General features: G+C 43.3%; 1 protein-coding gene across 1 annotated transcript in view; it reads right to left on the bottom strand.

Annotated features, from left to right (window-relative positions):
• LOC138961381 (tubby-related protein 4-like) overlaps nt 1-21706 on the bottom strand; it is a 91053-nt gene that overhangs the window by 8748 nt on the left and 60599 nt on the right. The window contains exons 3-4 of the mRNA XM_070332996.1: nt 4849-5013; nt 1168-1342 (exon numbers count right to left, since the gene is read on the bottom strand). Of these exons, the coding sequence (XP_070189097.1) occupies nt 1168-1342; nt 4849-5013 (340 nt within the window). The remainder of the gene's footprint in view (nt 1-1167; nt 1343-4848; nt 5014-21706) is intronic.

The following is a 21706-nucleotide window of genomic DNA, read 5'->3' as shown; positions in this document are numbered from 1 at the left end:
TCGAAAAAATGTCGAGATTCTCATCGAGAAGTGTTTTGTGCACCGCATTTCTCGAACTTGTTCTGGCATTTAAATCACCAATTAATATAAAAGGGAGGTCACCACAGTCTTGTATAATATCCATCATGCAATGTTCAATGACAGCTATGCCATTCGAAATGTCCGTTTCTCTGTAATACACAGAATTGATTGGGGGCACGTACACACCCAATAAGATCACGTCCTGGTCTGTGGCCAAGAGACTCTTCGACAACTTTAGAATTATCATGTTGTCGTATTCTGTTTCTATTCTAGTCACAAAGCGGGACAGTTCTTTTCTGACAAGCAGAGCAGTTCCTCCGGAAAGGCGTGCAGTTACACTATCTGACAGTTTTATGCCTGGGGATACAAATACTTCATGAGTCGGGAATATCAAAGTCGGAAAAGTTATTGAAAAAGTTTCCACGAGTAGCACAAAATCAAATGTTGATAGATATGAACCTATATCTGGATCATAGAGGCGTTTTAGACCTTCAAGATTATACGTCAAGAAACTTACGGTTTTAGTCGAATGGAGTTGATTAACAGGGGCCCGGCCGACATCCTATCTAGCGCCTTCGCCTTCGTCTGTGACCCTATTGGTAACAGTGGATACTGGCGTTGTGCTGTGGACCCCACAGTCAGCAAGAGTCATCTGGCGCTTGTCCATTCCCTCCCTCACAGTCTGAGCTCGTGCTCGAGTGAGGGGGCGCTTGTCAGGCACCTCGGCGATGACGTCGTTCTCCTCTGCATTGTGTTGTGTCGCGGGTGACACCTCTGTTGCTTGTGCAGTGGTGTCCGTGGCGCCTTGTATGGAGAGCTCTAAAGCTCGCAGGTTTCCCTCCTGTACGTCGTCAGACTCGTCAGAGAGAGAGAGAGAGAGAGAGAGAGAGAGAGAGAGAGAGAGAGAGAGAGAGAGAGAAAGAGAGAGAGAGAGAGAGAGAGAGAGAGAGAGAGAGAGAGAGAGAGAGAGAGAGAGAGAGAGAGAGAGAGAGAGAGAGAGAGAGAGAGAGAGAGAGAGAGAGAGAGAGAGAGAGAGAGAAAGAGAAAGAGAATGTATGCGCATAATTGCATCGCTTGGGCTTTGCTAAAAAAAAAAAATTTAATTTTTTAAAAATTAAAAAAAACAAGCACGATGCTTCCTCTCACCTTCGTCTTTGTGCAGTGAATCGTTCTCCTTGCCATCAGCCTCCTCCATGTTGAACTTCTCGCAGGACCACGCCATGCACGTGATCTCGTTGCCCTCGCTGACCGTGAACTGACGGATCATGGCGCCCGTGGAACTCATCACGATCACCTGCCCGTCCGTGGTGCCAAACATTACCTGTACACAGAGAGAATCATGAAACGAATGACGCTTGAAGCTTTGAAAGTTCCGTGTCTTTAGCAACAACATCCTTTTCAATAGGGCTCAAACGACACGAACAATTAAAAACAACACGCCAAGTCATTCTGCAACAGTTACACTATCATGGTTTACCATATGTTATCAATACAGAACATGACGCGAGCGAGTCACGCTGAAAACATTATGGAAAGATCAAAGAAACAGTCTAAATATAGATCAAAGAAACAGTCTAAATATAGATCAAAGAAACACTCTAAATATAGATCAAAGAAACACTCTAAATATAGACAATAACGGTCAGTGCGAGTTACGCAGAACCAGTGATTTGGAACCTAAGAGAAGTTTCACCAGATACTTTTGTACATTTAGTCAAGTTTTGACGAAAGTCCTTGACCTAGGTCACCTTGGTCTTCTGGTGTGACAGCCATATAACATCCTTCAAGGTCACCATAATTGCACTCAGCCTTGATTCGTTTGACCTTGACATTTGATAGACAGCAACATAACTTTTCCATCCTCTTTTCGTCACTGAGAACAAGAAAATATCTTGGAGAGGATTACCAAGACTGACCGGGCGTTTCACAGCCGGCTTGAGATGCTTGATGTATGTTTTTGTTTGTTGAGAACATTACGAGCTAAAACTGTTGACTGGAAGAGAGCAAGAGCTACTGGACAAGAAAGAAACACGACACATAGGAAACATCAACAGATGCAAAAGAACAAACGAAATAATATAACACAGGTTTTTGCTGCTGCAAAGCATATATGCAGTCCTAACCGATTTATATATATGTACTGTATCAAACACATCAACACAAACTCATGTTCAGTCCACAGGCACAGACACACAGACAGACAGACAGATACAACCGAAAAGACAGACAGACAGACAGACAGACAGATACAACCGAAAAGACAGACAGACAGACAGACACACACACACACAGACACAGACACAGACACACACACACACACACACACACTCACACACTCCCACACACACACACACACACTCTCACACACACACACACACTCACACACACTCCCACACACACACACTCACACACACTCCCACACACTCACACACACTCTCACACACACACACACACACACACACTCCCACACACACACACTCCCACACACACACACTCCCACACACACACACACACACTCACACACACTCCCACACACACACACACACACTCACACACACTCACACACACACTCCCCCCCCACACACACACACACTCCCCCCACACACACACTCCCCCCACACACACTCCCCCCACACACACACACACACTCACACACACTCCCACACACACACACACACACTCACACACACTCCCACACACACACACACTCACACACACTCACACACACACATGCACTCCCCCCCCACACACACACTCCCCCCACACACACACACTCACACACACTCCCCCACACACACACACACACTCACACACACACACACACTCCCCCACACACACACACACTCACACACACTCCCACACACACACTCACACACACACACCCCCACACACACACACTCACACACACTCCCACACACACACACTCACACACACACACTCCCCCCACACACACACACACACAAACACACACACACACACACACACACCTCCAGCTCTACCCATCCCCCATCGATGACCTAAAATGGATTCCGCGCAGGGACCAAAGCGCGGCGCAATCAAAGCGAAATAACATTGCCTCCAGGCTGTGGGCACCGAGAGAAACGGGCGGTAATTCCCGTGACAAGGGAAGACAGATAATTCCATTAGGAACTCTCTCTGACAACCCCTCCGTCTGACAGACTCCTTCGTTAGCAGCCACGACCACCAGCACACGAGTCGCACGAGCTAGTCACATGGAGCTAATGTGTATGCGCTCTTGAGATATATACACACACACACACCAACAACACACACACCAACAACACACCCACCACGACGGCCTTCAAACACAAAGAACGAAATCACGTTTCTCAAAAAAGCTTAAACGACGTGAAACACAGGATTTCAGCCGGAAAGTCAACCCGGGTTCTTGACACCTGATTGGAAGATAACGCCATTGTCCAATATCAGGCAAGGAAGCAGAAATCCCATGACTCATTTACTAGCGGGAAAAAGTTGATGGCAGCTCGAACGTCAGATAATATCATTATGTGCGCTGAAGTAATTTGATCTGCACACGCAGTTTTCCAACTAGTTACCAAGAATGGCACTGAGAAACCGCCTCTTCCTTCTTTTATTCTTTCGTTTTCTTCTTCTTCTTTGATGTTGTCTTCACGACAGGTTTGTCAGGATTTAAATATCACCACCTCAAATAGAGATGCACTTTTTACTGTCGTACCGGACATTACGTCTCGGTATACACATACATACTGTACCAAAATGCCTTCAGGATTGTTACGAATTTCTAACCCTGAATTAAAGATTTACTGAGTACCGGGTTTTATTGATAGCACAAGAGGCTTACACGGGAATCAGACTGTCTGGTCTGAGTCGGTCTGACCCATCCACATCGAATTCAGCATTCGTCCACTGACGTGCAAAGGCTGAAAGATGTGCTGAAGGGAAGAGGATGCAAAAAAGGAAGGAGGGAGGGGGAGGGGGGGTGATGTTTGAGGCCTAGCAACAGGTAGGGGACAAAAAGAATGGAAAGTTGAGACTAAAAGCTCTTGAGGCCTAACTCAGCACGTTTTCAAATGATAGCGTTCTATTTCGCAGCTCTTATAATAACTTACTCACAGTCTTTTATCCTGCAAGTCTTCAATTCCTCCAATACCATTTCTTACCTAAAGTGATAACTATTGCTCAAAACGGCATGAAATCGTCCAAAGAACTACATAGTTAGGATTTTGGGGTTGGAGTAATGTGACCACACACCAGGAATACCTGGCAAAAACCCAATAAAGCCCCGTCTCAGGTTCACTGCCCCGTGTTAGGTTCACTGTCTGTGTCAGGTTCACTGCCCCGTGTCAGGTTCACTGCCAACACTAAGTGAATCTTAAACTCTAGCTCTTCTTTTAATATGTGACGTCACTTCCATGGGGTTAGTTCGGGCCTATGCCTAATACTTTACAATCAGCGTTTGAACGTTCAGCTATTCAAATGTTCAACCCTGTGTTTTGGGTAATGTTTGCAGACTGCAATTCTCCCCGTACCACATCTTCGTTTTCCTTTCCTCTTACGTTTTCGCCCCTGACAGCATGAGTCTTCCACGCTTTGTCAGATTACAGATATGAGTACCTCAAATTCGCACGTTTTTGTTATGCTAGCATAATGGATAATTGCAATACTAGATGGAGGGGGGGGGGGGGGGGAGGGGGGGTTAGTCGATACATTCTCATGTATCAGGAGATTGGTTCCGCATAACTCTCAGTTACTCTAGTTTACACACACTGCTTACGTCCCTTTGTTTCCCAGATCAACGCACGTTTCAAAGGGGACCCAACTCACCTCCTGATCGTCGGGTGACCAGATGCCACAGGTGATGGAGGTGTTGTCCAGGTTGAGCATGGAGGACCAGTAGCGCTGACCGGCCACTGACCCCACCAGCACGAAGCCGTCACGATAACAGATCAGCGCCATGCGTCCGTCGTGCGACCACGCGAAGTCCGTCACCTGAAACGTAGAATATAAAATACAGGCATTTGCTTTTATAATCCGGCCCTTATTCCCGGGGGTAGAGTGCAGCAACGGAATTGTACTTTCTATTCTGTACAAACAGGGTTTGTTTTTGCAGGGTTATTTCTAGATTAGGAGTGAGATCAATGCACAGAAAAGCAGAAAATCGGGCTTGGCGTTCAAAGGTATGTGTGTGTGTGTGTGTGTGTGTGTGTGTGTGTTCGTGCGAGTGTCTTTTAGGTTGCAAATTGCCTTCGGAACTACTTCATACGCAGCAAAGGTCACTTGTCCCCAGGGATTTTACCAGTAGAGACTTTCAAGGGAAACTAAATAAGAAATAAGATAACATTTAAATCACTGCATCAAACTTGACCAAAAAACACCCAAAAGCAATCATCTTGCAAAAAGCAGGCAATCGTCTAAGGTAGCTCTATTTTTTTTTCTCATCATTGCAGAGCGAAGCAGCTTTTTCAACTACCCTTTAAACTGGACTGAACACACACACAAAACGTTATAGTACCTACTTTGTCAATCGGTTTGCACTGTCACACATTAGTTCGACTTAAAAATGTACCCAACACTTGTAAAGAAAGTCGTACAGAAAATCGTGAAACACATGGAACATATCAGACGCATTTCGACTAACATACTGCGCAATAGATACAAATCTATATGCAAAGAATCAAATTATATTATCGAGATTGAATCTCTAGGAAAGGGTAAGAACTAGGGAAAACAGTAGATGAATAAATTGGAATACAGTGCTCGAGACAGCATTTTCTAAGACGCATCTGAAACAGGAGCATGCGGCATCACTGTATTTCCAGCTGCAAAGAACAAAGTAAGAAAGGAAGGACGGAGAAAAGGAAGAAAGGAAAGAAAAGCACTGAATACTCAAGAGTTGCGAAGAGAAGAACATTGGCTCATGGCGAAGATTCCTCTCAAGGCAAAGAAGGCACACGAAAAATCCGTAAGGGAATCCATTTAGCTCAATGAGTTCCCCTTTCTACATATTCTCTTGTAAAGTGAAATCTTCTTCCTGCATATAATCTGTCAAAAGGAAGCCCCCTCCCCGCCCCCCCCCCCCCCCCCACACACACACACCTTTCAGTAAGTTTTCCGTAGAAATGTGAGCTTGCCACCAGAAGCCGTAAGCTTGTGATGTATTTTTCCTAAATGCTCATAAGACTTAAAAAAAAAGAAGTGATCAGATACAGAACAGAACACTAGATGAGAAGGACGAGAATAATAAAAAAATATTTTGTCCCTTCTCTTTATTTACACCCCCGGTATAGGGGTGTGTATAGGTTTCACTCGATGTGTTTGTTTGTTTGTTTGTTTGTGTGTTTGTATGTTTGTGTGTTTGTTTGTGTTCGCAAGTAGATCTCAAGAATGAACGGACCGATCGTCACCAAACTTGGTGAACAGGTTCTATACATTCCTTACAAAAATTGGGACCCGTCAAACACACGGTTAGGGAGTTATTGGTGGATTTTGGTTTTTTGGGGGGATCAACTACGGCATAACTCTTCCTTATCTTCTCCATGTTTTCAGCGTTTACCTCCCTTCCTTCGTATGGTGCACTCTTGTATGAGGGGGCATCTTCGGATATTCCCGGCGTTCTGTTACTATTTTTAGAAGGTCACCGCAGTGTCCAGAACGTAAATTGGACCCGTAAATTATCCTCACTGTAAAAGTGCAAAGGTCGAATCAATTTATAGCCACGCGAAAAATACACTGTCATCTATCTCTCTATATATACGGCTTCTCTGTGTTTGTGTGTGTGTGTGTCTCTCTCTATGTGGGCAACACCTGTGGATTGTTCAGTTCTGTTTGTGATGTGGTCTGGCGGCTTTTGTGTATTTGTATGTACTAGCCTTCCTTTGAGAAGCCATAACAGTTCAAAAGGGCTTAGAGATAAGCTCTAAATTGCTCAATCCTGAGCAGTGAGAATGGTTATTTCCCTTTGACCAACGGGGGTGTTATTCCTATCGGAGGAATTTCTTGTTGTTGCTACTGATGTCCGAGGCTTAACAATCGTTGTTGCTACTGATGTCCGAGGCTTAACAATCGTTGTTGCTACTGATGTCCGAGGCTTAACAATCGTTGTTGCTACTGATGTCCGAGGCTTAACAATCGTTGTTGCTACTGATGTCCGAGGCTTAACAATCGTTGTTGCTACTGATGTCCGAGGCTTAACAATCGAACTTGTTTCTGTTTGTTTCTTTTCGCGTTTTAATCTCGGTTTTGTTCTCTCAATGTGTTACTTTTCGGGTTATGTTGAAAATGTAGATAAATACAAACCATGTTTAAACCAAATGTCAAATAAGTCTCATCCAGATGGGGAACAAACTGGTTGATTAGTTTAAATCTGGGTTCATGAAACACGGGCATTTCTTTGCTTGAGTTTGAAAAGGCTATCCCACATTTACCACTCTTTTTCCTGAATTTTTCTGGTAAAGATTAAACTCTGCCGAACGAGAATTGCACTCACTTGCTGCCGTCTAAAAGCATTTATGTGATCGATGATTCTGCAAAACTCTGTCGCTGTGTGCATGCATTCAAGTGACAACCGTTGCAAACCTGTATCGTATTATCCATCATGCACAAGATTAGCTATTCACTCAGAAATAAATGCCACACTTCCGAGGAACTGGATATTTTTAACTTTCCATTAAGAGGAGAGCAAAAAGGAGATATAAGTGTTTCCAAGATCGGATAGCGATTCCCTTGATAAGGTTTTGTTTTCAATGACAAAGAGATGTTACTTAGGCTTAGATACTGGGCATCCGAACAATCGACTGCAGCAGCTCATTTTCGGATTCTGAAAACACTTTTAGCTTGGCATCCTTTGGACATTTAAAAGATTGTATTTACGATAACTGCTGCCTACGATGCTCAATTAAAGGAATGTTTAAGCACGTGTATTCTTAGTGCTGGCTAGGGAGGAACTGACATATATATTCTTAGTGCTGGCTAGGGAGGAACTGACATATATATTCTTAGTGCTGGCTAGGGAGGAACTGACATATATATTCTTAGTGCTGGCTAGGGAGGAACTGACATATATATTCTTAGTGCTGGCTAGGGAGGAACTGACATATATATTCTTAGTGCTGGCTAGGGAGGAACTGACATATATATTCTTAGTGCTGGCTAGGGAGGAACTGACATATATATTCTTAGTGCTGGCTGGGGAGGAACTGACATATATATTCTTAGTGCTGGCTGGGGAGGAACTGACATATATATTCTTAGTGCTGGCTAGGGAGGAACTGACATATATATTCTTAGTGCTGGCTGGGGAGGAACTGACATATATATTCTTAGTGCTGGCTGGGGAGGAACTGACATATATATTCTTAGTGCTGGCTATGGAGGAACTGACATATATATTCTTAGTGCTGGCTAGGGAGGAACTGACATATATATTCTTAGTGCTGGCTAGGGAGGAACTAACATATTCACATCTGTTTTCACTCACTGCGCATCAACAGGGATTGACCCTCTTTAGTGAACAACAACAAACATGAAACAAAAACACAAACAAAAAAATGAAGCAAACAAACAGCAACAAAGCCAGAACAAAACAAATGGGAGAGGGGGAGAATGAAGCAGCACCCTTCTGGGTAAAAGACACTCAGGTCATTTCGAGAAGAAGATACAATGTAGATCAAAGCTGATTGAGAACGGGTGGAAAAGCGAAGTTCACAAGTCTTTTTATAGGGGGGGGGGGGGGGGTAGTTGGGGGTCGGGGTTAGTTAGGGGTTGGGGTGGTTGCACATTCAGGGTGAAAATGGGATGGCGGTGGGGGATGGGTGGGGTCGGGGTAGGTTTTTGTGATGAGAGAGCTGGTGTAGCAGAACCAAACAGACGCTCCTGGGCAGAGACATTTCCCCCATTCTGAAGTAGGAGATGGATCGAAGTTATGTCTGAACGAGTTAAAAGCGTCTGCACCGATCTCGATCGATTCACCTTGTTAGCCTAGAATCAGGAACCTGCCCAAATCGAATCTGAAGTGTACGGAAGATCAGCAGGTTCGTCAGAGATCAATATGAAATCGGCGTATCCAGGTTAAACTGACAGAGCCCCAGTATGAAAAAAAGAGAAGAACGAAAGTTGTTAAAATGGTAATCTGCGGCACGATTGTGGTATGAGCGTTTTGTGCGTTTTTGAGCGTTTTGTGAAATGCGAAGTTGAAAACGGAAAGGACGCTATCAGCACTCTTGGGCTGAAACGGCTCTATTATTTGGTTTGTATTATAGGACTTACTCGGGTATCATGTTCCGTATGGTATGAAAAACACAGAAGGAAAAAAAACCTATTGAGGAAACTGTACATTTCAAAGCAAATGTCAGAATTTTCAATTTTGTATTCAGTATATCTCCTGGTTCCGGTTACTTGGGGGAGCGGGAAGGAGGGAGGAGGGGGCGGGGCCGGGGGGCAGGACCAGGGACCGGAAACCAGAGACCTGCCCTCATCGAAAAGAGTCTTCGGAGATCAGACGGTTCGTCAAAGATAGATACCTCATTGGCGTATCCAGGTTTACCGAACTGACTGAGAGCAATCAAGACAAAAGTTTCGATGGAAATCGCATTCCAAAAGACAAAATATCAATCAATCAATCAATGAGGCTTATATCGCGCATATTCCGTGGGTACAGTTCTAGGCGCTCTGCAGTGATGCCGTGTGAGATGAAATTTTATACGGCCAGTAATTGCAGCCATTTCGGCGCATATTTACCTTTCACGGCCTATTATTCCAAGTCACACGGGTATAGGTAGACAATTATTAACTGTGCCTAAGCAATTTTTGCCAGGAAAGACCCTTTTGTCAATCGTGGGATCTTTAACGTGCACACCCAATGTAGTGTACACGGGGGGGAGTTCGGACACCGAAGAGAGTCTGCACACAAATTTGACTCTGAAATAAATTTCCGCTGAACCTGGGATCGAACTCACGGTGACAGCGGCCAACTGAATACAAATCCAGCGCGCTACCAACTGAGCTATATCCCCGCCCCTATGTGAAAGGTTTCCAGTCTAACCGCGGAGGTAGTCTGATAAGATACAAAGAAATCGGTAAAATTACTTCTTTTTTTCATTTGCACACTGTGCACAAATATTGTTTAGTCTGTCTGCAAGACTGTTCTTTCATGTGCAAAAGATCGTTGTTCAGTCTGTAAGCAAGACTGTGTATTTGTGAGTGTCTCCAGGGAAGATTGTAATTGAGACAGTATGCACGATCTTTTTAATTCAGTCTGTGTGCACGACTTACTCGGATATGATATACGATCATGAATGCCCGAAGACGTAACACGACGCACCAACGCGCCACCATGAAAGGGCAAGAGTCACCGAAGACGTTTGTTAATTGCTAGCCCTTTATTGACATACTCCATGAGCAAATATCACAGGTCATGCTTGTGGGTTGCTTTTGTCCTTGCAGAAAACATCTCGTTCCCCATGTCTGGCCATAACTTAACCGGACAACAGCGTCTTGGTGTAAATCACCTGCGCCAATTTCAGCGGCTTACGTCATAATAGCATACATCCAAAGAGATGCAGGATGCGATCGTTAATGTTGATTCAGAGATCGTCGGGTGCGTTGTGTTTTGTCCAGGTAATGACCATGTTTGGGCACGTTAGTTTGGGACAATTGAGTTACGCTGCATGTTAATTTCAGGGAATTGCATGTTCTCTGTGCCAATTTCATGCAGATATTCTTCTGTGCCCGTTTCAGTGATTTATTCTGCCCTTGTTATTTTCTGAGAGTTCCTTTCTGTGTGCAAGTTTCAATGAACTCTTCTTTCAGGGCATCACTGTGCACGTGAATCCCTCTGCGTGTTTATTTCAGAGAGGTGCTCTTTCTGTGGCAGTTTCACAGAGGTGCTCTTTCTGTAGCAGTTTCAGAGAGGTGCTCTTTCTGTAGCAGTTTCAGAGAGGTGCTCTTTCTGTGGCAGTTTCAGGGAGTAGTTCTTTGTGTTCCAATTTCAGAGAGTAACTCTTTGTTTTCTTGTGTCAGAGATTCAACCTTTTTAGGTCCAACCCAGCTGGAGAGTTATTCTTCCTTTGTCAGTTTCGTAAAGTTATTCAATCTTTGTCAGTTTTTCAGGGGTATTCTTCCTTTGTTAGTTTCCGAGAGTTATTCTCTCTGTGCCATTTAAGAATTATTCTTCCTGGACCATGTTCAGGGCATTCTTTTTGTTTCAGTTAGGGTAATTGTTTCTCTGCACATTTTAGAGAGTCATACTCTCTGTGCCAGTTTAGTTTCAGAGAGTTACTTTTTTCTGAGCCAGTTCAAGAGAGTTATTCTTTTCTTAACAGTCTCAGAAAATTAGTATTTTTGCGTAATGTTACTGTCTTTGTGCCAGTCCAGAGAGCTTTGTTTTCCTGGATATTTTTTATTTTATTTTTGTTTAGAGAGTTACGCTTTCTGTGCCAGTTTCACAGATCTACTCTGTCTGTTTCAGCTTCAGGTGTATTATTAATGTTTTAGTTTCAGGGTTATTCCTTCTGTTTCAGTATCAGGATTATTCTTTCTGTGCCAGTATCAAATGTATTCTTTGTCTGCCAATTTCAGAGAGTTATCTTTTATTCCTGTTCCCTCTTTAGGACATTTGTTCCCTTCTTTTGAAAGTTATTCGTTTTGTATCCGTTTAAGAAAGTAATTCTTTCTGTGCCCGTTCCGACAGTGGTCGTGTTAGTGCGAGTTCTTCCTGTGCCTGTTTCAAACAGTTAATCTTTCCTTTTCAGTTCCAGAGTTCTATTCTTTCCTTTCAAAGTTATCCTCCCTGTGTCAATTTCAGAGTTATTCCGTAAACGCAAATTTTTGACAGTTTTTTGTTAACTGTGCCCAATTCCGAGAGATATGCTCCACGTGTCAGTTTCAAAGAGTTATTGTTTCTGTGCCAATTTCAGAGAGTTAGTCTTTCTGTGTCAGTTTAAAAAGAATTCTTTTTTTAACCCATCTGTCTGAGTCTGTGTCAGTAATTCTTTCTGTACCAGGTGCAGAGCGTAATGCTATCTGTGCGCAGGAAACGATCTCTAATCACATTTGAGAGATCGTCAGGTGCGTTGTAATGTGTTTTGCTGATGAGCATGTCTGCATGCGTGAATCACACTGAATATGATTCAGCGTCTGCGCCATACTTTCAGAGAGTGAGGTCACTGCTCTATTATTCCTGTTTTAATGCGGAGGAGACTTACCCCAGTGCAAATCGACCCTAATCTCGCTGTGTCATAACCTACTGGAGAGTGGTGCTTCCTGGTTTTTCAAGGCGTAATTTGCGTCTATACTTCTAAAAGAACCAGGAAGTGTCTCTCTTAAGTTGTTAATGCCACTAACATTAAATTTAGCCTTACCCTTTTGCAGGCTGCTAGGTTGGAATTGTCTTTCGAGGAACACAATTATGTTTGCCGTTGTTCCAGACATGCTTACTGTTTTGTTTGTTTGTTTGTTTGTTTTCTTCAAAACGATGGCTATCTGTACGACAGCCAAACCCGGCTACAGATTGAAACATTGTCTGACCTCTTTCTAGGCACCTAGGAATTTATTTATGTTCTCCATTGTTTCAGGAAAGTTGAATGTTTTGTTCAAAATGTCACCTTTCAGTACCGGGGCACAGTTTGAAAACTCGTCTAAACTCTTTGACGTCATCGACTCTTTTCGAACGTGTAAAATTTAAAACAAGAAGGGCAAAGCCCATACGACTCACATGCTTGACCTTGACCTTTACATGACCTTGACCTTCAGGGTCAAGGTCAAATAACTAACCCTAGCAATGACATCATACACTAAGAACTGCTTTACACATTTTTCCTACCAAAATACATGTGACCTTGACCCAAGGTCAAGGTCATCCAAGGTCATGCAACACAAAGCTGTTAATTCAAGATATAGGAAGTACAATGGTGCTTATTGGCTCTTTCTACCATGAGATATGGTCACTTTTAGTGGTTCACTACCTTATTTTGGTCACATTTCATAAGGGTCAAAGTGACCTTGACCTTGATCATATGTGACCAAATGTGTCTCATGATGAAAGCATAACATGTGCCCCACATAATTTTTAAGTTTGAAACAGTTATCTTCCATAGTTCAGGGTCAAGGCCACTTCAAAATATGTATACAATCCAACTTTGAAGAGCTCCTGTGACCTTGACCTTGAAGCAAGGAAAACCAAACTGGTATCAAAAGATGGGGCTTACTTTGCCCTATATATCATATATAGGTGAGGTATTGAATCTCAAAAACTTCAGAGAAAATGGGAAAAATGTGAAAAATAGCTGTTTTTTAGACAACATTTATGGCCCCTGCGACCTTGACCTTGAAGCAAGGTCAAGATGCTATGTATGTTTTTTGGGGCCTTGTCATCATACACCATCTTGCCAAATTTGGTACTGATAGACTGAATAGTGTCCAAGAAATATCCAACGTTAAAGTTTTCCGGACGGACGGACGGACGGACGGACGACTCGGGTGAGTACATAGACTCACTTTTGCTTCGCATGTGAGTCAAAAAACGAAAAAACACCACACCTTTGTTTCTTTATGAATGTCTGCTCATAAAGACTGCACCAGGACACTATAATATGTTTGATGGCTTGTTGACAGACCAGCTTTTTTGTCGGTCCGAGGGGGAGCATATCGTCTTTTGTTTCATATTTATTGACCGCGGCCTTCGGCCTTGACCGACAAAAAAGCTGGTCTGACAACAAACCACCAAAAATCGTTTTTGTCATCATTTTGGTTGTGAGCAAATAGGTGCACAATCAACACAGGGAGCCATGCTTTGAAACACGAGTTCCGTTTTGATAACCACACGAGTTCCGTTTTGATAACTACTGGCAATCAAAGCTGGCGTGTGAAAGCAACTTTCTGTGTTTTTGAGTTCATTCCCAGACCCGGAGGTCTGGGTTATGCGGAGGCATTTGCCTGTGTGAACGGTGACATTCCGGAACCGGAACTAGTTTCGAGGTTGACCATGGGCAGCGCCATTTTGTTGTGAAATACGTCATCAGTTTGTGTACACAGAAAGTTGTGACATCCGTCACCCTATGGGAGGGGTGAAGGCAACATTGTTGTTCATCTGTAGAAAGTTGTGAAATCCGTGTGTGAAGGCAAAATTGGTCATCACTGAGTTTGTGTAACACAGGAAGTTGTGAAATACGTCACCCCTCCCATAGGCAAAATTGTTCAACAAAAACATCATAGATCGAATTGTGCAGGGTCAACCGTAACAAACTCAAACCGAGCCATTCATACTTAGCTGTATTTGACCGCCAAGGACGACCGCGCACGTTGTGAGACGTCATTCGTTAGACCTCAATAGGCTACACTTGTTAGAGGTAAATGTCTTCACTATTGGGACTGATTTTCGCTGTCACTTAGTCTTCATTGAGCTGCACGTGCACAATCAATATTCGTTCCGGGGTAAAACATAGGCTGAGTGAATCTAGTGTGCATCCAGGGAGATCCAAGAAGTTGGGTGTGTTTGTGTGTCTGTGTGAGTGTGCGTGTCTGTGTATCTGTGTGTGTGTGTGTGCGTGAGTTCATGCGTGCGTGAGTGTGTGCGTGCGCGCGTGTGTGTGTACTTACGTGCGTGTGTGAGCATGTGTTAGCTTGCATTCCAGTATCTCAGTAACAATGATTTTGTTGTAATGGAGGATGGACGTGAATATCTAGGACAAGTTTGCCCAAGAGGCGCCATTCTATGAGAAGAGCTCTCGTCAGTCCATCAGAAGGTATTAACGGATACTTCTCGAATAGAAATCTGGAGTTGCTTGTCACATGGGAAATAACATTACATCAAAGGCAAAATGAAAAATCACTACCAATGTGTCCCACGGTTTGGATTAAAACCACTCAAAATGAAAATGTTTAGTTATTGCGTGCTCTCTCTCTCTCTCTCTCTCTCTCTCTCTCTCTCTCTCTCTCTCTCTCTCTCTCTCTCTCTCTCTCTCTCTCTCTCTCTCTCTCTCTCTCTCTGTTTGGCCATTGGGCTTTTTGTTTGTTTGTTGATTGTTAGGTTTGTTGGTCTGTTCGTTTGCTTGCTTTTCTGTTTGTCATTTATTCGAATTTTGTATTACTGTATTTAGATCGTCGTCGTCGTCGTCGTCATCATCATCATCGTCATCGTCATCATCATCATCATCATCATCATCATCATCATCATCATCATAATCATCATCATCATTATCATCATCTTTATTTGGTGTTTAACGTCGTTTTCAACCACGAAGGTTATATATATCGCGACGGGGAAAGGGGGGAGATGGGATAGAGCCACTTGTCAATTGTTTCTTGTTCACAAAAGCACTAATCAAAAATTTGCTCCAGGGGCTTGCAACGTAGTACAATATATTACCTTACTGGGAGAATGCAAGTTTCCAGTACAAAGGACTTAACATTTCTTACATACTGCTTGACTAAAATCTTTACAAAAATTGACTATATTCTATACAAGAAACACTTAACAAGGGTAAAAGGAGAAACAGAATCCGTTAGTCGCCTCTTACGACATGCTGGGAAGCATCGGGTAAATTCTTCCCCCTAACCCGCGGCATCATCATCATCATCATCATCATCATAATCATCATCATCATCATCATCATCATCATCATCATCATCATCATCATCATCATCATCATCATCATCATCATCATCATCATCATCATCATCATCATCATCATCATCATCATCATCATCATCATCATCATCATCATCATCATCATCATCATCATCATCATCATCATCATCATCATCATCATCATCATCATCATCATCATCATCATCATCATCATCATCATCATCATCATCATCATCATCATCATCATCATCATCATCATCATCATCATCATCATCATATCTCTGTCTCTGTGTCTCTGTGTCTGTCTCTGTCTCTCTCTCTCTCTCTCTCTCTCTCTCTCTCTCTCTCTGATGGTCCTATTCCTTGTAAAAGCCAGAAAAGATTTATGTGGAGTTACTGTCGATTTAGCCCTTGTTACTGACACTGATGGGGCTGACGGCCGTTTACTGACCGAAAACGCCAACCTGTCAACGCATTTTCTCCTTGCCTCGGCAAAGTGTCATCCCTCGTTGATCGAACCTTTCCCGGTAAGTATCCTAACCGGACATGCAGGCTGTTAAGGTTACCAAGGAGATGTTAGCATCGATGGTAAGCGCGAAAGTCGTTCTCGTCATAATTATATCGCCGTCCTTTATTCTCTTTGGTCTTTGTTATGCTCTTCGTCTTGTTTGTACAAGTATATCTTCTTGATCGTTATTGTTACCTGTTTCCCAATCTTACTCCTCTTTCTTCGTTCATCTTTGTCTTTCGCCTACTCAGCCTTGTCACGACCATCTTCGTCATCATCATCGCCATCTTCATCATCGCCATATTTGTCATCTTCGTCATTGCCTTGGTTACCGTCATCATCCGCGCCATCGTGAGATTATCGTTATCATCAGCATCATCTTCAAATTGTCACCATCAGCGTCATTTTCACCATCATCTACGTCATCATCATTGTCCTTTTCACCATCATCTACGTCATCATCATTGTCCTTTTCACCATCATCTACGTCATCATCATTGTCCTTTTCACCAGCATCTACGTCATCATCATTGTCCTTTTTGTCTTATTGTTCATCTTCGTGATCATCAACTTCATCCTTGTCATTATTAAAAGGAAAAGGACATGAAAAAGCAACAAGCAACCATCGTGAATGTCACCGTCATGTTTGGCCACATGTTCATTGTCTTGTGTCATCCAGTCCTTGTTTACGTGTCTTTTGTTACTTTCTCTTCGGCTGCATTCCCCAACCTCATCACTTTTCATCATTCAGTTTTCTTCTTCGTTCTTCCTTGTTATCATCCTCGTCTTCGTCCTCTGTACTACTGTGGCCTGACGTTCCCCCGGTATTGGCCCGACTCCCGTTAATCGACACTAACGTGGCTGATGGCCATCACAAAGCCCGATGACGCCTACATCTTGCTTGCCGCGTAGTAGTAACACATTTTCATCTTGCTTCCACAAAGCGTCATCACTATCCGATCGAATCTTTCCCTGTAAGTTCTTTAACAAGCAGGGATGTGAAGTAACCTTGTAACCGCGAGTATCTTCAGCGTCCTCGTCTATTCTTTACATGGCATCATCGGCGTCGTCATGCACTCACCCCTCCTCAAATTCCTTCCCATCGCTTTTACTGACCACCTCCGAGACGTTCTCCCGAACAAACTGTGTAATTATTTTGAAAAGGGATCAGGAGTTGATTTTCTTTCCAAGATTTAAAGTACCGACCGTGAAAGAATGTGGCTTTTGATGAACTTTCCACAGTTGACTGTGATACGCCTTCAATATGAACAGTGTTAATGAGTAGGCCGAGAACAAAACAGAGAATGAGATGAACGCTGAATCGCTTTCACACGACGCCCTGCTTTCAAGAAACAAACAAAAAATAAACAATCGCTGATCGTCTCCTAAGCTTCGACCTCATCTTCTTCTTTGCCGTCGCCATCGGTTCGTCACATTACAACCCCTCCCACCCCCCCATCCCCCCATTCCCGGTGTTAACGAGAGTCCTGGGTTGAGGTGCACGAAGTGGGTGGGAGCCAGTCGTGGGGTCTGGTTGGTTGAAATCACCACAAATCTCAATGTCAACCGATCAGAGCCCGCGGCTGGCTCCCTCCCACGTGGGTGGCACCCTCTTTCGCTTCGTGCACCCCAGCCCTGTTTCTCGACATGAATGTGACTCACCGCCGCTAAAAGACCGAGGACGCCTACATCCCGCTCCGTGCACCTCGGGCCTGTTTCTCGACATGAATGTGACTCACCGCCGCTAAAATTTGAGGCACAACTTCGCTCTATTAATTAATTTGAGGCACAACTTCGCTCTATTAATTAATTTGAGGCACAACTTCGCCCTATTAATTAATTTGAGGCACAACTTCACCCTATTAATTAATTTGAGGCACAACTTCGCCCTATTAATTAATTTGAGGCACAACTTCGCCCTATTAATTAATTTGAGGCACAACTTCACCCTATTAATTAATTTGAGGCACAACTTTGCCCTATTAATTAATTTGAGGCACAACTTCACCCTATTAATTAATTTGAGGCACAACTTCACCCTATTAATTAATTTGAGGCACAACTTCGCCCTATTAATTAATTTGAGGCACAATTTCGCCCTATTTCTCTCCTCCTTAACTTCGCCATCGTCATCCCTTTCCTGCCTCACCGTTGTCTTTCATTATAGCGTCCTGCCGTTTTCTCTCTTCTCTCTCGTCCCGGATGGCCAAATCGGTTGCTATTGTCTCCTACCTTTTATGCTTCCTCCTGCGCTTCACTGTTGTCTAACCCCCACTCTCCCCCTAAAACACACACACACACACACACACACACACACACACACACACACACACACACACACACACACACACACACACACACACACACACACTCCAACAATCCCCCACCCCCTCCCATTACCTCCTTGTATTTTTTCAAGTCCTCCTCTTCTTCGCCGTTTTCATTGTCTCTTTGATCTACCTCGTCCTCATTCTCCACCTCGTTCTGCTTCTTCTTTCCTTTATTCCCACTCAAGAGTATATCACGAGTGCTAAACAACCAAGTTTCTCTGAAATAACCCCCCCTCCCCCCCCCCCCAACCAACAATACGACCTTTGAAGTTTCTTCAGAACTGCATGCGCCGCAATCAACACAATCTTGTAAGTGCATGTGGTGGGAAAACCATGAACTTTCTAAACTTTTTTACAAATCAAGTGTCTTAAAGTTAAAGTCATGGTGACTGGTTCTAGAGAAAGTAAAATACTTGTTTCGTTTGGAAAACAAGGTCGTAAAAGAACCCCAAACAGAACTCGATCAATTGAAATGACATACAATATTAGTTCATTTCCACTGATGATGTAACCTGAACTATAAACATCAGGGAAAAAAGGTGAATTCGTCCGCACGTTAACAGGAAACGTGACCGGATTTTGTGTAAGCTTATAACTTAATACGTGGAGCAAACGCGTGCAAATGGTGCGTTTTTTCAATGAGCTATTCCCTTCTCAATGAGAAGAATTAATACTAAAAAAAACAAAGCACAACACAACAAAACATGTATCATGTTCAACAGATACAACACCTCAACAGAAAGAAAACACTTGATCGAATTGTTGTCGACTGCCTCCGTTGTCGAATCGGAACCAAGACAATATAACATAGCTTTTGCTTCCCTTGAGCTTTCACTTTGACTCTTGAGCTTTCATTGACTCTTGAGCTTTCACTTTGACTCTTGAACTTTCACTGACTCTTGACCTTTCATTGACTCTTGACCTTTCATTGACTCTTGAGCTTTCACTTTGACTCTTGAACTTTCACTTTGACTCTTGAACTTTCACTTGAGCTTTCACTTTGACTCTTAAGCTTTCACTGACTCTTGACCTTTCACTGACTCTTGAGCTTTCACTTTGACTCTTAAGCTTTCACTGACTCTTGACCTTTCACTGACTCTTGACCTTTCACTGACTCTTGACCTTTCATTGACTCTTGAGCTTTCACTGACTCTTGACCTTTCACTGACTCTTGAGCTTTCACTTTGACTCTTGTCCGAGGGATGGTATGGGTTGGGGTTCGGGGTTGGGCGGTTGATACAAGAGAGTAGCAAAAGATACAAGACAAAATCGAAAGAACCAGACTGAAATCCTAATCCCAGACTTTTTTGACAAGACTATTTGACTATCAAACCCCCTCGCCCTCCCCACTTCCCTTTTTCCTCGCCCTTCCCCACTTCCCTTTTTCCTCCTCCCTTCCTAGCAGAGAGACACGCATTAGATCTGGTTTTTCGCGTGAATTGTGGGGAATAAAGGCGGACAATCACGCCGTCTAGACTGAAGCAAGGATTTACAGGCAGAGAGACCAACACCAGGGGCTGTGTTCCTTCAAATCCTCACCCCCCCCCCCCGAATGCACACACACACACACACACACACACACACACACACACACACACACACACACACACATATATATAATCAGACAAAACGTGTATGTTTTCCGATTGACGGGGAAGGCTACAACAGCTGTGTCGACAGCGAGTGTTTGCGTGCACATAATTATAAACTGTGTAGATCACTGAACTGATGATCCACGGGTCACAGGTTCCAATCCAGACCAGGACAGAATGGGATCAACTTTATGCCATGACTCAGAGACAGTATCCATGTCCCACCACCGTACTAGTACCGTGGCACGTAAATGTACCATGACCAAATGACCGTTTTGGGGAAAGGCATGATGAACATAACTAACAACAACAAAAACGGTCATTTGGTCATGTTAACCGGTCCAAGTAAGTTGTGATAAAAGTCAAGTGCAATCCAAACTGATAGGACTCGCCGATTGACGATGCTATATATTGTCCGGTAATTTCACACGAACTCCACATTGTTTTGGTTGCGGGGAACGTCATGGGTTAATTGTATGCGTCATGTCAATCACGGGAACTATGTGCCGCGTTGCCTTCTAAACGTGGAATGCACACAATTGCATTGTGTAATATGGTCCAAAATATAAAGAAAAACACACAAAAACGTTAAAACTAAAAAATAAAAAAAAAGAAGTCGTCTTTGTATCTTGCTTTATTGCCTCACAAAGACAACTGCAATACGCAGCCGATCAATCATAACTGCCTTGACGCTCGCGTTCCCTGTCACAATTTATAAGCGGCAAATTTCACCCGCAATTTGTGTGTGTTCGTTTTCTGTGCAATTTGGCATTCAAGGGGCGTCTTTGTTATTTTTTTCAAAGTCGGCGTTTGGAAAAAAAAATCGATAAGGAACACAATTTACGTCACTGGCAGATATGAAAAGGACGAAGCCCGATTGAGACGCCTGTCTCATCAAAGAAGAAGAAGAAGAAAAAGAAGAAGAAGAAGAAGAAGAAGAAGAAGAAGAAGAAGAAGAAGAAGAAAAAGAAGAAGAAGAATTTCCTTGACGATAATGACATTGCACAAGGTGACAGTATCATCTCCAAACATTTGCATATTTATTCCAACGGCAAGTGTAAGCGAACACTCATGTGGACGTATCAAATCCAAAGAAAGGTGTTTTGACGAAAAAGTCACTCTCTCACGTTACTCGAGTAAACGTATTAACCCCAAAGAGAACGATTTTGACGACACACCCTGAAACATTACGCGCCCGGAATTATTTAACCAGACAAAGAAGAGTGTCTAAGAAACACATCCACTGTAATATATACTACTCGTGAGAACGTATCAAACCCCAAAGAAACGTGTTTCGACGAACCTCAAACACTGAAACTTTACTCGAACGTATCTTAAACCTAAAGAGTCGAAGAACGTATCAAACTCGAAGAGACGTGTTTCGACGAAAATCTTACAGTGAAACATTACTTGCGCGGACGTATTAAACCCGTACAGACATGTTTCGACGAAAGACCCAATCTGAACCATTGCGAATATGGACGAAATACTCAAAGTCGAGGTTTCGACGAAACTCCCACACCCAAACATTGCTCGAGTGAACGTATCCACCCCAAAGAAGAGTGTTTTAATAAAACACACTGAAACACTTCCTCCATGAACGTATTAAACTGAAAAGACGTGTTTCGACGAAAACCTTCCACTGAAACATTACCCGCATGAACGCATT

The sequence above is a fragment of the Littorina saxatilis genome, linkage group LG3, assembly GCF_037325665.1.
Source record: "Littorina saxatilis isolate snail1 linkage group LG3, US_GU_Lsax_2.0, whole genome shotgun sequence".
Taxonomy (NCBI): Eukaryota; Metazoa; Mollusca; class Gastropoda; order Littorinimorpha; family Littorinidae; genus Littorina; species Littorina saxatilis.
Note: the sequence above shows the minus strand (reverse complement) of the source record. Positions and strands in the feature narration are given on the sequence as shown.